This window comes from Diplotaxodon limnothrissa, linkage group LG14, assembly GCF_057381915.1.
Source record: "Diplotaxodon limnothrissa isolate DT_005_m linkage group LG14, D_limnothrissa_male_GT1.1, whole genome shotgun sequence".
Lineage (NCBI taxonomy): Eukaryota > Metazoa > Chordata > Actinopteri > Cichliformes > Cichlidae > Diplotaxodon > Diplotaxodon limnothrissa.
The window spans coordinates 4,504,359-4,516,852 of NC_140609.1; the positions used below are offsets into that span (position 1 = coordinate 4,504,359).

The 12,494-nt window shown below is 38.7% G+C and overlaps 1 protein-coding gene across 7 annotated transcripts in view; it reads right to left on the reverse strand.

Annotated features, from left to right (window-relative positions):
* The window catches only part of myo18ab (myosin XVIIIA b), a 124,612-nt gene that overhangs the window by 43,503 nt on the left and 68,615 nt on the right, over positions 1-12,494 (reverse strand). For all 7 annotated transcript variants that reach the window (XM_085371671.1, XM_085371672.1, XM_085371669.1 and 4 more), the window contains 2 exons: positions 7,886-8,014; positions 245-388 (listed from right to left, as the gene is read on the reverse strand). In XM_085371671.1, coding sequence (XP_085227797.1) covers positions 245-388; positions 7,886-8,014 — 273 coding nt within the window. The remainder of the gene's footprint in view (positions 1-244; positions 389-7,885; positions 8,015-12,494) is intronic.

The window sequence follows — 12,494 nt, forward strand, 5'->3', positions numbered from 1 at the left end:
ACAAACCCTTCATTACACAGGTTGGTCTTAATTTCAGGATTTGTCATGTAGAATTAAGGAGAAGGCATTTCTAAAACTGTTGAATGTAAAATACAAAATAAAGTAATTATTCAAAGTTTATATAACCACCAATATTACATCCCACCACAAAAATGGCGACTGATTTTTGTGCATTAAATCACCACACGGCTTTATTTCAGATACATACCAGGAATGTACCACCAGTGTATGTGCTTAAACTTACATCCTTGCCACGGATCTGTTCCTCAGTGAGCTGCACCTCTATCAGAGGTCTGACAGTGGTGAACAGTTTCCACCATGGCCAGCCTTTGACACCACGATTCTTCTTTATGTTCTTCTGGATGCAGCGGATTGCCAGATCCTGAATCTGTCACACAAATACAACAACATTAAGAAAAAGACCACAAAGCTGGACAATGATATTAACAGATACAAAGTGCAGGATAACCAGAAAAGTACTATGTGGGGAGAGTTTGAGGTTTCTTCTTGATTGTACCAAAAAGAGATTTGAAGATTTAAAGCTTCAAAGCCTCAAAGACATATCCTACCAGTAACATCTACTGGTCAGCTGTAATTATAGTGGCCACAAACTTTCAACTCCAGTTCCAAGCCAAAGGCAAGAATTCATTCTAAGGATTATCACCCACACATGAAAGTGTCACAACATTTTGAAATGTCAGTTTACTATAAAATGTTTAACAGTAAAACCACCAAGGGGGTCCTGTTGACCCCATTTTGTCATGAAAGATGCTGTAATAACGTGAGTGAGCTAAATGTGATAAGCAAATATATAAGGGACTGTAGTTAAATAACAGATGAACAATTAGGCTACTGCAGGCCTGAACGGGTTGTGCAAAAAAGTGATCTCTCAAATGATATGAAGTCATTTTGAGGCAAAAGAACATTTCTGTCACCAGGTAGAAGCTGCAATCAGCTGTTGGTAAAGTGACTTTTATATATCCTTCACTTATCCAGGTATAAACACTCACTGAGGCATCTGGGCAAGAGGGCAGCAGAAAGTACAACAAATATAATAAGATAACAGTTCCATAAAGATATGTGAAGTGGCCAAAAAGGACTGCATTGATTATAATGTAGAACACATAGTGGGTACTATAAAGGCAGAATCATAAAGATACTTGCAAAACAGGTCCTTTTTCAAAATGTATATATAGGTTAACCACTTAATGTTATGTCACTTCTACAGGCATGACACGTATAAGCAAAGATATTGACATTAAAAACACTCAAAAACATCGGAAATCACTTTTTTGGAGACAACTTTTTGGCACAATAGCAGATCAGAGTGGGCACTGTGTGACAGAGTGCATGCAGAACTGGATGTGTTGCTGGTTTTGCAGAGAAGCAGCAGAACAGAGTTAAACTGAGCAAAGAGTCTGTGGAAATAAACAGTGAAATTGGACAGGTTTCAGGGAAGAAGAGCGGAGGAGGTGTTTCACTGATGAGAGGCTGCAGGTGATCAGAGGAAGATGTGGAAGATAAATATGAACTTTTCTAATGTTACAATAATTCTTTTATATGTAATATGTATATAATATGTAATAATTCATTTTGACCTTTTCATAAAGTTCTTCCTCTATAACAATTAAATATTTACATGTGCCAGCTGCTGTGTAATTTGTTGTTCCCTATGTTTATTAGTTTATTATAATGCATATCTTAAATGTATGATCAGTAATGAAATTATCTAAATAATCTATAAATCTAACAAAAACCCTAGAAAGTTGTTAGGTTTATATTGTTGGATTGTCATTTATGCTTAGAAATATATACTCATATATGCTTAGAGGTATATAGTCGATTGCATAGTGATAGGATGTCTGATCCTTAGCAGTCTGCAAAGACTCTGTGTGCCTCCCAGAGGGTTCTGGCATACACACACATCCTAGGGCAGCGGTCTCCAACCTTTTTTGTGCCACGGACCGGTTTATGCCCGACATTATTTTCATGGACCGGCCTTTAAGGTGTCGCGGATAAATACAACAAAATAAAACCAGTACCGGTACCGAAAAAAAGAAGATTTATTCATAACACACGTGAAAAGACCCAGGAAAACCGAGTTAACGGTAAAAACGATAACAAAATAACGCTGAAAAACGATAAAAACCCTGAAAACCAGACATTTCACACCTGAGCCTCAACTCTCGCGGCCCGGTACCAAACGACTCACGGACCGGTGCTGGTCCGAGGCCCGGGGGTTGGGGACCACTGTCCTAGGGTCATGAGAGAGGTCGTACCTTCTCTTACTGATTTATGGGATAGGAGGACACCTACTCTGTATCTGTTTTAGTATAAAAGCCCTTTGTTTAGGTGGACCGCTGGGCTCCTGGCACCAGCTTTGGGGAGTCGTTCACAGGGTCACATCTTGGGACACACACACACACACACGCATACCTACACATACACACAGACGGTACTCTTTGTTCACATGTATGCCTATGTAAGACGTCATATGTTAATGAGACTATGCATATTCATGTAACCACAATAAAGAACAGTGCTGCAAGGGAGCTAACTGAGAGCGACTGAGGTTCGAGCGGAAGGAACGGCGCTCGTCACAGTTCTCTCCCTCGTGCACGAGCAACACAAAGAGCTCTGGTGACTTGCGTCTTGCTTTTGCCATTGTAGTAGAATTGTCTTGGTGTTCCAGCAATAGGCCTGTGCTACACAAACCTATCAAAAGTCATTTTAAATACTTATTTTACCAACCTTTGCTTAAAACTAGAAAAGAAATAACATGAAAATGAACAACTTAACTTCAAAAACAGGTCACGATCAAAATGGCCCATTCTGGCAGGTCTTGTGTTAAAGTGTTACTGCTTATAATACTTGAAACATAACTTATGATTATGGGAGGTATGATTGAAGATTTGTGAGAAGTTCTGTGTCATGGTTCTGGTACCGGTGTTACATCTTTCACCATCTTACAATGCTGTGACTGCAGCCATTCCCCAGCTCTCTGAATTGTACTCATGGCCATTGATCAGTGGTTTTTGATCAGTGGTTGCTCATCAGTGGTCATCTGGTGCAGATGGCAACAGATTTTAGATTTACTAGAGTTAATTGTGGTATTATTGCAAACAGATTGCATATACTTGCTAACTTGAACCTGTTCAATGGAAAACTGATCGCAGACAGACTCTGTCTTGGTGCTATTTTATTCTCATCTTGATGGACCTTTTGAAATCCTTTGAAGACAGTAGTTAGTAGCCTCAGACCTGGTCCCTATCTTTGAAATGACAACTTCAAAGATCACCAATATTTCTCCATAATTTTGGTCAGGACATGGACCCCAACCACAGTTTTCCATAGTGAGCCTAAGAGAGTTATGGCTATGTTGGAGAGTAAAGACAGTCAAAATAACAAATACTGACTTTCAAGCTTCAAGTCTTATTTAGCTTCCTATTTTCCTAGCAAAGAGAAAAGAGGACTGGCTCAAGATATTTTTCACCAAACTGTATGATTTTACTTCATTAAAAGTTTAGATCCAACGTTCTTATACATTTTGTTTCAAATGCTTTCAACACACGGCTTTATTTCAGATAAACTAACGAAATAACGAAAACTAGAAGTGAAAAAACATTTTCGTTAACGGAAATAAAAATAAAAACAAAAAAAGGAAAACTAACTAAAACTGTAATGAGTGTTCACAAAACTAACTAAAATTAACTGAATTTATAGCAAAAATGTGTTTAGTTTTCGTAGATGTGTGTGTGTCATACAATAGTCAAGGGTGAAAATGAAGTTTAGTTTCCAGATTTTTTTCTTGCTGTCTCATTATCCCAATTTGGGATTACTTTGAATATGACTGTGTTTTGGATAAAGTAAGTGTCTTGTAGTGGAAAGAGACAAATTATGAGGGACATTTCTAAAGGGGAAAAAAATCCCACAAACCTTAAAGTGCACTTGAAAAGCTCGCACAAGAAGGCTAACCTAGCTTACCTTGAGAAGGTAAGGGAGCACACTCAACCCTCATCCCCAGAAAACAGAAGCTAACCCCAGGCAAGGCAGCGTGATGCATCCCGAGACAACAGGACGGGGATATCTACATAACTGTGTGAGTCAATTGCCTTCAAAAGGTTTATCAATTCACTTGAACCAAAATTACGAACACCCGGTGCTGCAAGAGTTAATAGTCTCATTGGGGCCAAGATATAAATTTTATATTTGCCTGGTATCAATGGTTGTTCATCTGCCTTTATTTATTTATTTATTTAAAGAACCCATAGGTGGAAATGTGAGTTGTCTGTCTCTGCGTGTTAGCCCTGCGACAGACAGGCGACCTGTCCAGGGTGCAGGGTATGGTAGCTGGAATAGCAACATACCCAAGGATAAGCAGAAGAGAATGACTGATGTGATGAAAATGGGAATTTGTTGCACTTAATTATTGCAAACAAAACTAAAACTATAACTGAAACTAATCAAAACTAAACTGAATCTAAGGATTTTCAAAAAAATAAAAACTAAACTAAACTAGCAAACAATTGGTAAAAACTAATTAAAACTGATATAAAATTGAAAATCTGAAGTCAAAACTAAATAAAAATAAAAACTAATGAAAATTGCAAAACTATTAAAACCCTGGTCTGAATACAAGCAGTAGCATCTTTCTCAATACACCTGTTTCCTGTCAGGGTGGGGAAAGTGGGGATTCTTTCTTTAGGCAACTGTTTAATTAGGCTCAGCGTTGGCTGGCTGGCAGTGGAATCCCCCGTGCTCCTCTACTCTCAACTGTTCCTATGAATGTCAAAAAGAGAGAGAGTGGAGACAGACTGCAGGGCTTCAAAGCAGTCAGCAGATCTCTTCTATTTGTCTGTTCCCCCATGGCGAAGTGGAGTCTTCATCTTTCTTTCCTTTTTTCCTATTTCCCCATCATCCTTCTCCATCTCACTTATTTCCTGGAGTGCTTTGAATGCAGCTCCCTCAGGGAGAGAGGGGGTAGGATATGAGGAATGTGGAAGACAACAAGGAGGTTCCCTAGAGCAGGGAAGTGGGTTAGATGGGTAAACAAACTAACCGGTTGTGTCTTGTGACAAAAAAAGCAAACCTGATTGTTATACAAATTACAGCACAAATTCACATTCTAAACTAAGTCCATCTGTAAGAATGAAAGAGGACGGACTTGGATAAATCTTTGATTTTTAGTTTCATTAGCTTTTTGGCTAATGTTGAACACTCAGTATACGGAGTCTGTAAAGTTACAGAGCAGCATTACATAAAAGCCGCCAGCACCCAGCTGACTCAGTAACTGCAGAGTTCAATCAACTCCTACATCTTTAAAGCTCCCACCGGCATTCATTTTGTTAACAATATCCATTCAATGTATGTTTTATGGGTAAGCAGATTGGATTTAATGTGTCTTTAAAGTTTATTCACAGGGCTGTGATGCTGGATTTGACTGATGTCTATCACTTTCACTTTTCATTCTTGTAATTTTTAGAACTCTAGTGCAAATCCAGCATTTCTTACTGCTCCTTTACAATACAAGCACTGAAGTGATGAAATGCTGGGTAACTTATTGAGAAGATAATTTAGACATATGTGATTGTGATGATATGAACTTGTCAAGGCATCCTAAGTTGCATTAGAAGACAAACTACAGTGTGAGCCATTTCCTCTTATCTGCTTTAAGATTTCAACCAAGTCTGAGACTCTCCAGGATGCCTATGAACAGCGCACTAGAAACAAACTATTTACGACGGCGTAAAAGAAATGTGCCCAGTTCTACATCAATTACATGAGATTACTGTTTGCCACAAAGGCTCAAACTGAGTTCTTTGGGGGATAACATGAAAGCCAAACACCCTTGAAAAGTCATTTTTGTTGGCAGCCCTGAGACCAGTGCTGCAAGACAGGATAAAATGAAATGGTAATGAAAGCTTAATCTCCACACACACATATACACTTACCACAAATACAAACACTGTGTACCAAATTAACTTTGAGTACACATGAGAAAAGTTTCACAAGCAGCATGATCACTTCTGTAAAGCTACACATGAAGTCAACAGATCCCCACGTGTATTTTGCGAGACAGCACCAATGTTTCCCACTTGTCAGGTTATTATTTTACACACATGCACGCGCAAGCGCGCGCACGCATGCAGAGAAGAAAATGACTAAAGCACAATCATCCAAACAGGTAACTTGTAACACATCCTTAAAGCTTCTTTGTAGCAACCTAAACACATCTAAACTCGAACTCACTTTTATTTCAGGGGAACTGTCAAATAATAATGAAATCCCATGACGGTCTTTTAATTGAAACAGGGGCAACTGTAGCTCAGGCAGTAGAGCAGGCAGTCTACTGATTATAAGGTAGGTGCAACAATCTCCGGCTCATCCAGTCCAAGTGCTGAAGTATCCTCGGATCCTTGATCAGGATACTTATTCCCAGACGCACTCCCCCGATGCACCCATCAGATTGTGTGTGTGAATGTTAGATACAGCATTTAGGCGTAGATAACAGTGCTGTCTGAATGTGATCGAGTAAATACGATTTTTAGTAGAAAACACTTTGAGTGCTCAAGTGAAGTAGCAAGGCGCTACAAATACTAGTATAATTTACCATTTAGAAAACTCTAGTTTTCTAAATAGACTTTTTTGTTTTTTAATATTTGTATTTTAATATTATCACACCTGCTTCTGGACAATGAATTTTTAAGGTACTAGTATTGTACCATTTAAAATAAATATATATGTATAAAAAATGCAAAATCATACTTTTGTTGTATAGACATTGCCTTGGTTTGTCTTTTAGTCAGTTGGGTTAACGCTTTTATGCATGTTTTTAACCCCAAAATTGGGTTTTATCTGTCAGACATGTTCTGTCCCTTACCTCAAGAGTCACTGCTACTCTTTGCCTTCAACACCAACTTCTGACACAACTAAGTCTGAGACTCTGTCCAATGCCTATAAACAGCACATCAGCAACTAGCTATTTACAATGACATGAAAGAAATTAACCCAGTTCCAGTCTACATCAATTATACGAGATAACTGTTTGCCATAAAAGCTGGGGCTCAAACCGAGGCCTTGAGGCAATAATAGCCATGGCTGCACTTGTGGCTCCTTACTGGTTGGCCCTGATGTCTCCTCGGGGACTGATGACATCCAGTGTTTGTTTTTTAAGAGGATTACCAGGAGGGCATTTCCAGAAGGATGTTAACACATGGCTGCTCAAGATTATGATTGATTATGTGTTTTTTATTGCCTGTAATGTCCTAATAGTTCTACTCATTCTGGATTCAAAGTCAATGTCAGGAATCAAGCTTTTTGTGGTTATAGTGAAGTAAAATAATAAGGTCATACCAATGAGGCATAAAAGGTACAGACAGATTAAAGGGGTATTCTGCATCTCCAGTTTCTTCAGTTCCTTTCCTTAAAGTTTTCCTCCTAACCTATCATCTATCTACCTGACAGAAGTCACCTATAAGGAATATAATGCCAAATCCCAACAACAGTCACCTCAAAGGTATGTAAATGCAAATGCAGAACAAAACGAAACACAATCAAAAATGAAAAATGAAAATGGAGGGGGGAAAGGTGATAAAAGGTATGAGAATGACGTCACACAGTCAGTAATCGATACTGGAATGGTTAAAGAAGACACTATGATGAAGTCACAGTGGGAAAGAGTAGCTGACTGAGAGCTGTTTCTTTGGCAGTTGCTCACTGGAGATGCATGATCACAAAAATCATCCGAGCAGCAGGGGGAAAGCCAGTATATTTACAAATGGCAAATATACGACATATCTTTTTTGCAAGTCATCAGTGCTGTGTTGGTCAGATTTCAACACGTAATTCCTAACTTTTTAAATGCCAAATGATAAAGTAGTCCTACCTTTCTCTTCTTGAACGCCTGTCTGGCTAAGTATCCCCTGCAAGCAGCCTGGAAGAGAGAAATGTTCCTCCTCGTCTGGAAATCTCGCTGCTCCTCCAGTCTGGACAGAATCCCTGCTCTGAAGAACACCTGCAGAAGGACAAGTAGAGTTAGAAGAGTGTCACATATACCGGCTCTCTCCTTTATTTTCTCACATTATTAACTCTCTGAAGTTAATAGTTCAAGTTCAAGTAAAGTGCTGTTAAAAACTATTTGCTCTAATTTTTTAAATTTTTTTCCCATGATCTGTCATTTATTCTTAAAAATCAAGTACATCACATAAAAGTTACAGAGTTCAGTATTCATCACGAAAGGGGTACTCCGGATGATCAATCCACATCAGCAACTCAACAAACCGAATATTTTTATTCAGTGCTTCAATGGCTTTTATTTCTTCCTCAGTCAGTGAAAAATCAAATATCTGGAAGTTGTGTTTGATCCGCTCAGCTTTGAAGCTCTTTGGGATCATTACAACTCCTCTCTGTATGTTGAGGCGCAGGGCCACCTGGGCACTACTTTGGTTGTACTTTTTCCCCAATGGATACAAGCACCTCATCGCCCAGCAGAGGAGGACATTTCAAATTCACCCAAGATGCATCTCTAGAGGAGCCAGTTTGGCAATAGCTAACAATCATGATGTCATTCTGACGACAGTACTCCAGAAGTTTTGGTTGTCTGAAATATGGGTGGCATTCGACCTGGTTGGATACGGGTTTGTGTTTGAGACCAGGTTGCTCTAATTTTAATATTAGAAAAAGATAACCAGAGTAATTAGAAATAAATGTAGTTTATTTGTGTAAACTTTTGTAAATGTAGCACTTTTTAAAATGATGACTTCATGTGTTCAAGGAAAAAAGCTGTTCAAAGCAACAATTTGCATATTAATGATAAAGAAACTGACCTCACAGCCCATCGTTTGTCAGTTGGGCTAGTTTTAGTCATTAATCAAATGTACTCTTTATAATGAAGGGTAAACCTGCAGCCAGCTGAGACTGAAGAAGTCACTTGGTGGATTGACTAAATGTTTCTTCTAGAGATGGCACGATACCACTTTTTTATGTCTGATACCGATATCATAAATTTGGATATCTGCCGATACCGATATGAATCCGATATAGTGTTTTTTAATCAATAAAACTGTTTTTTAAATATCTTGCTGCATTTTGTATAAGTTCATACTCAAGTTTAAATAAACAACACTAAAGCTATTCTGTTATACCTGTATGTAAAAAATACACTGCACCCAAAATATGTCATAGTTCAGCAATACTGATCAATCTAATGAACTTAAACCTGCTCCATCCTCCCTATTCTGGTATTTTAAAGAGTACTTAGCAGAAATATTAAGCAACCTAACTAATAGGGTTGCAAACTCCCAGCAAAAAAAATAGGGAACCACCCCCCACCCTCCACCTAATGATGCTTAATCGACTTAATCAACTTTAATTTGATGCAGTGTGAAAAAAAATGCACAGAAATAAATAATTTTCAAGAATAATTAAATAGATTCAACATCTTTCTTCTACAGAATTGCAGACTGCACAGATGGTACCTTCCCAAAGGAAAAAGTAGTATAGCTTACTAGGGTATATTAGACTTAACAGCTACTATATACAGTAATGGACTTCTATACATTTTACATCAGATTAAAACTTTGGGTGTAAGATTCAGATAATTATTTATTAAAAGCTCGACATTTTAAATGAGAATAAGAAAGAAAAGTATGTCTTTGTGCCCCCTTTTCCCTGTTCATGCCCTATCGGCCCCCCTGGCTAAACTTTGCCAGATCCGCCCCTGCACAGTTACCAGCCGTCAGCTACGTAGAAAAAGGTCCTGGTGTAGAAAGTAATATTAAATAAATTCTAACAACAGATTATCAAGCTTAAACGTGCTGCTGTTGTTCAGCCGCTGGTTTCCTCTTTCTGGTCCAAAGTGGGCCAAAAACAAACAAGAGAGACGGACTCGCAACAGAAAAGCCGATCAGCTGATCATTGATCAGGTTCATGATTGAAGTAGCAGCAGGAGAGAGAGGCAGTCGCTCCATATATCGGTTGTTAAGCTTAACGCGGGAATGCTTTACAAACATTCAGAGATGAACTTACACACTTGCTTCACTTCTCTCTGGGATAACTTCCTCGGAGATGAAATGCTGGTTTGGTAGCGAGGCTACAAACACACACAGCCGCTCTATCACGTGATGCACACTGCTCCGACGTGCTACAGTTATGAGCCAAGTTACGCCGTGTCGCAAGTTTTGTGAGGTGCTTTTTTGATATTTAATGGATCGGATTACATTTTTTATTTCTCTCCGATATCCGATCCAGTAATTTACGTCAGTATCGGACCGATACCGATACGTAATATCGGATCGGTCCATCTCTAGTTTCTTCCACTGACAACGCTAACTCCAGATGAACAGAATAGACTTTCTGGGACATTGCTTTGTGCACTGGTGCACAGTCATGTTGGAACAGAAGGAGACCATTACCAAACTGTTCCCACAAAGTTGGGAGCATGAAATTATCCAAAATGCCTCGGTGTGCTGAAGCATTAAGAGTTCCTTTCACTGGAACTAAAACAGCAGTTTAAAGAAATTATTAAAAACCCTAAATTACAAATAACAGTTATGCCCATGATGAGTATATGTAATTCTGCAATAATCACTGTGTGGGTACCTGCGTTATAGTTCAGTGAGGTGATCTACTATGATTTTGGGTCCAAGTCAAAATTTGCAGCCCAGCTGGGCAACTGCTATAGTTTTGTTTGGGGTTGTTTTGTTTTTTTATATAGTGGTTTAATGAGCAGTAGGTTGTTCCTCATCCAGTTGCCTGTGAGCTATGTTTACTGCCAGAGGGAAAAACAACAACAACATTTGTTCAGGGCTTATAGCAAATTCCAGAGTATCAAAGAATATTATGGTGAATTACTTTTGTTTATGTTTGTGGAGCTTTATAGATTTCTACAAATACTGATATTTTGTGTAAAATGGCATTGTGCAGGCCTTTTCCCTATACGCCAATCTAACAGTTTTAAATACTGCCTTACTGTTGTTGTGGCTATAGATGCTGGTGGGAAAATGAAGTGGCTAAGGTATAAAAAGCACAGAAATGCTTTTTCCACTCCCCAAAAATGGATTCGGGTACCACAAATCAATTCTGCTCCAGTGGGATTTTCTATCGTGGGAAGATGATGTCTAACTAGCCTGGAAGCAGACAACACATGCGGCAAACATGAACAGCTATGCTCCTCAGAGACCCTTGTGTCAGTGTGGGAATGGTTTAATACTACCATGCAGAGAGCTACAAAAAGTTTGGCATTGCACACCAGGGACAGGTTGGCAGCAATACCTGCACAGCCCACAAATCTTGTGTTACTGCTAATTCCTCCAGGCTGATGAGAGTCCAAACACAACTAATGTCAAAAGTCTGTGTGATTTGCTTTAATTTTAGATGGCGGGACATGTGACTTGTTAGAAAATACTGAGAAAGACAATGCTAGTATTAAGACCCTCAGTCTCTTAGATGAAATGTAATATTATTATTTATTTAAATTATTAAAATCGGGGGTGGAGGTGGGGGGCTGGGATCATACCATTATGCAAAAGATTTAAGGGGGGCAGATGTTCCGAAGACAACAAGTGTAGTGGTACAAGCCAAGTACACAGAGAGGCGGCGAGCTGGATTTAAATGCAAGCGTGTTGGGAAAAAGTGAAGAAAGGAGCTAAAATGTAAAATGAGCAGCATCTGGCTGCATTTCAATGATATTGGAGACTGTCTGAAGTGATATCCACTTTTATATTCAGTCATTTTCCATGGTGGAGGATAAAAGGTTTCAAACATATCCAGGCCTTAAACCTCATATGTGTTCTCCTAAGTTACAGTTCAGTATTGAATATTACACAAAATAAACTATATACAAAGTGTCTTTGAATATCTGCATGTAGCACAGAGCCATGGCTCAGGGTCTAAATGAGTCTCATAGGCCAGAATGTGCTTGAAGTTATTTATAATTCTTAACTTGTTTGAACTTCTGCTCACCACAAACAAGCACAAGCAGAAACTTTGGCCTTTTAACCGTTTTGTTTGTTTGTTTGTTTGTTTTCTTAAGTCTTACAGTTTTTCCTACTGATAAAATGCTCTCATATGGCCATTCATACTACACAAAATAATTAGGCATTAAAAATTTAAATGACAGAAAAGTTTCTGTTTTTCCACTTTCTATAGAAATTTCTGGTTTTTACGATTACAAAAAAACCTGAACAGTCTGGGCAATCAGCTGCAAGAATTTTTGCCGTAATCTTTCACATCTATTACTTACAGTTTAAGTCCAAAGATGCATGCCTACAGATTTCTTTCCTTGTCACAGCAGCTTTTTCTTCCTCATGTAGAAAAACAGTTAAATAAGTAACTTCTTTATACTGAATGGGAAGTTTCACTGGTCTGGCCCACTTAAGGTCAAAGTGAGCTGTACGTTGCCCGCCATGTAAAATGAGTTTGGCACCCCTGACATAGACCATGTTAGGCAGGTGTTATTATTTAACACAGACAAACGTTAGCTGGAAAATGTACCT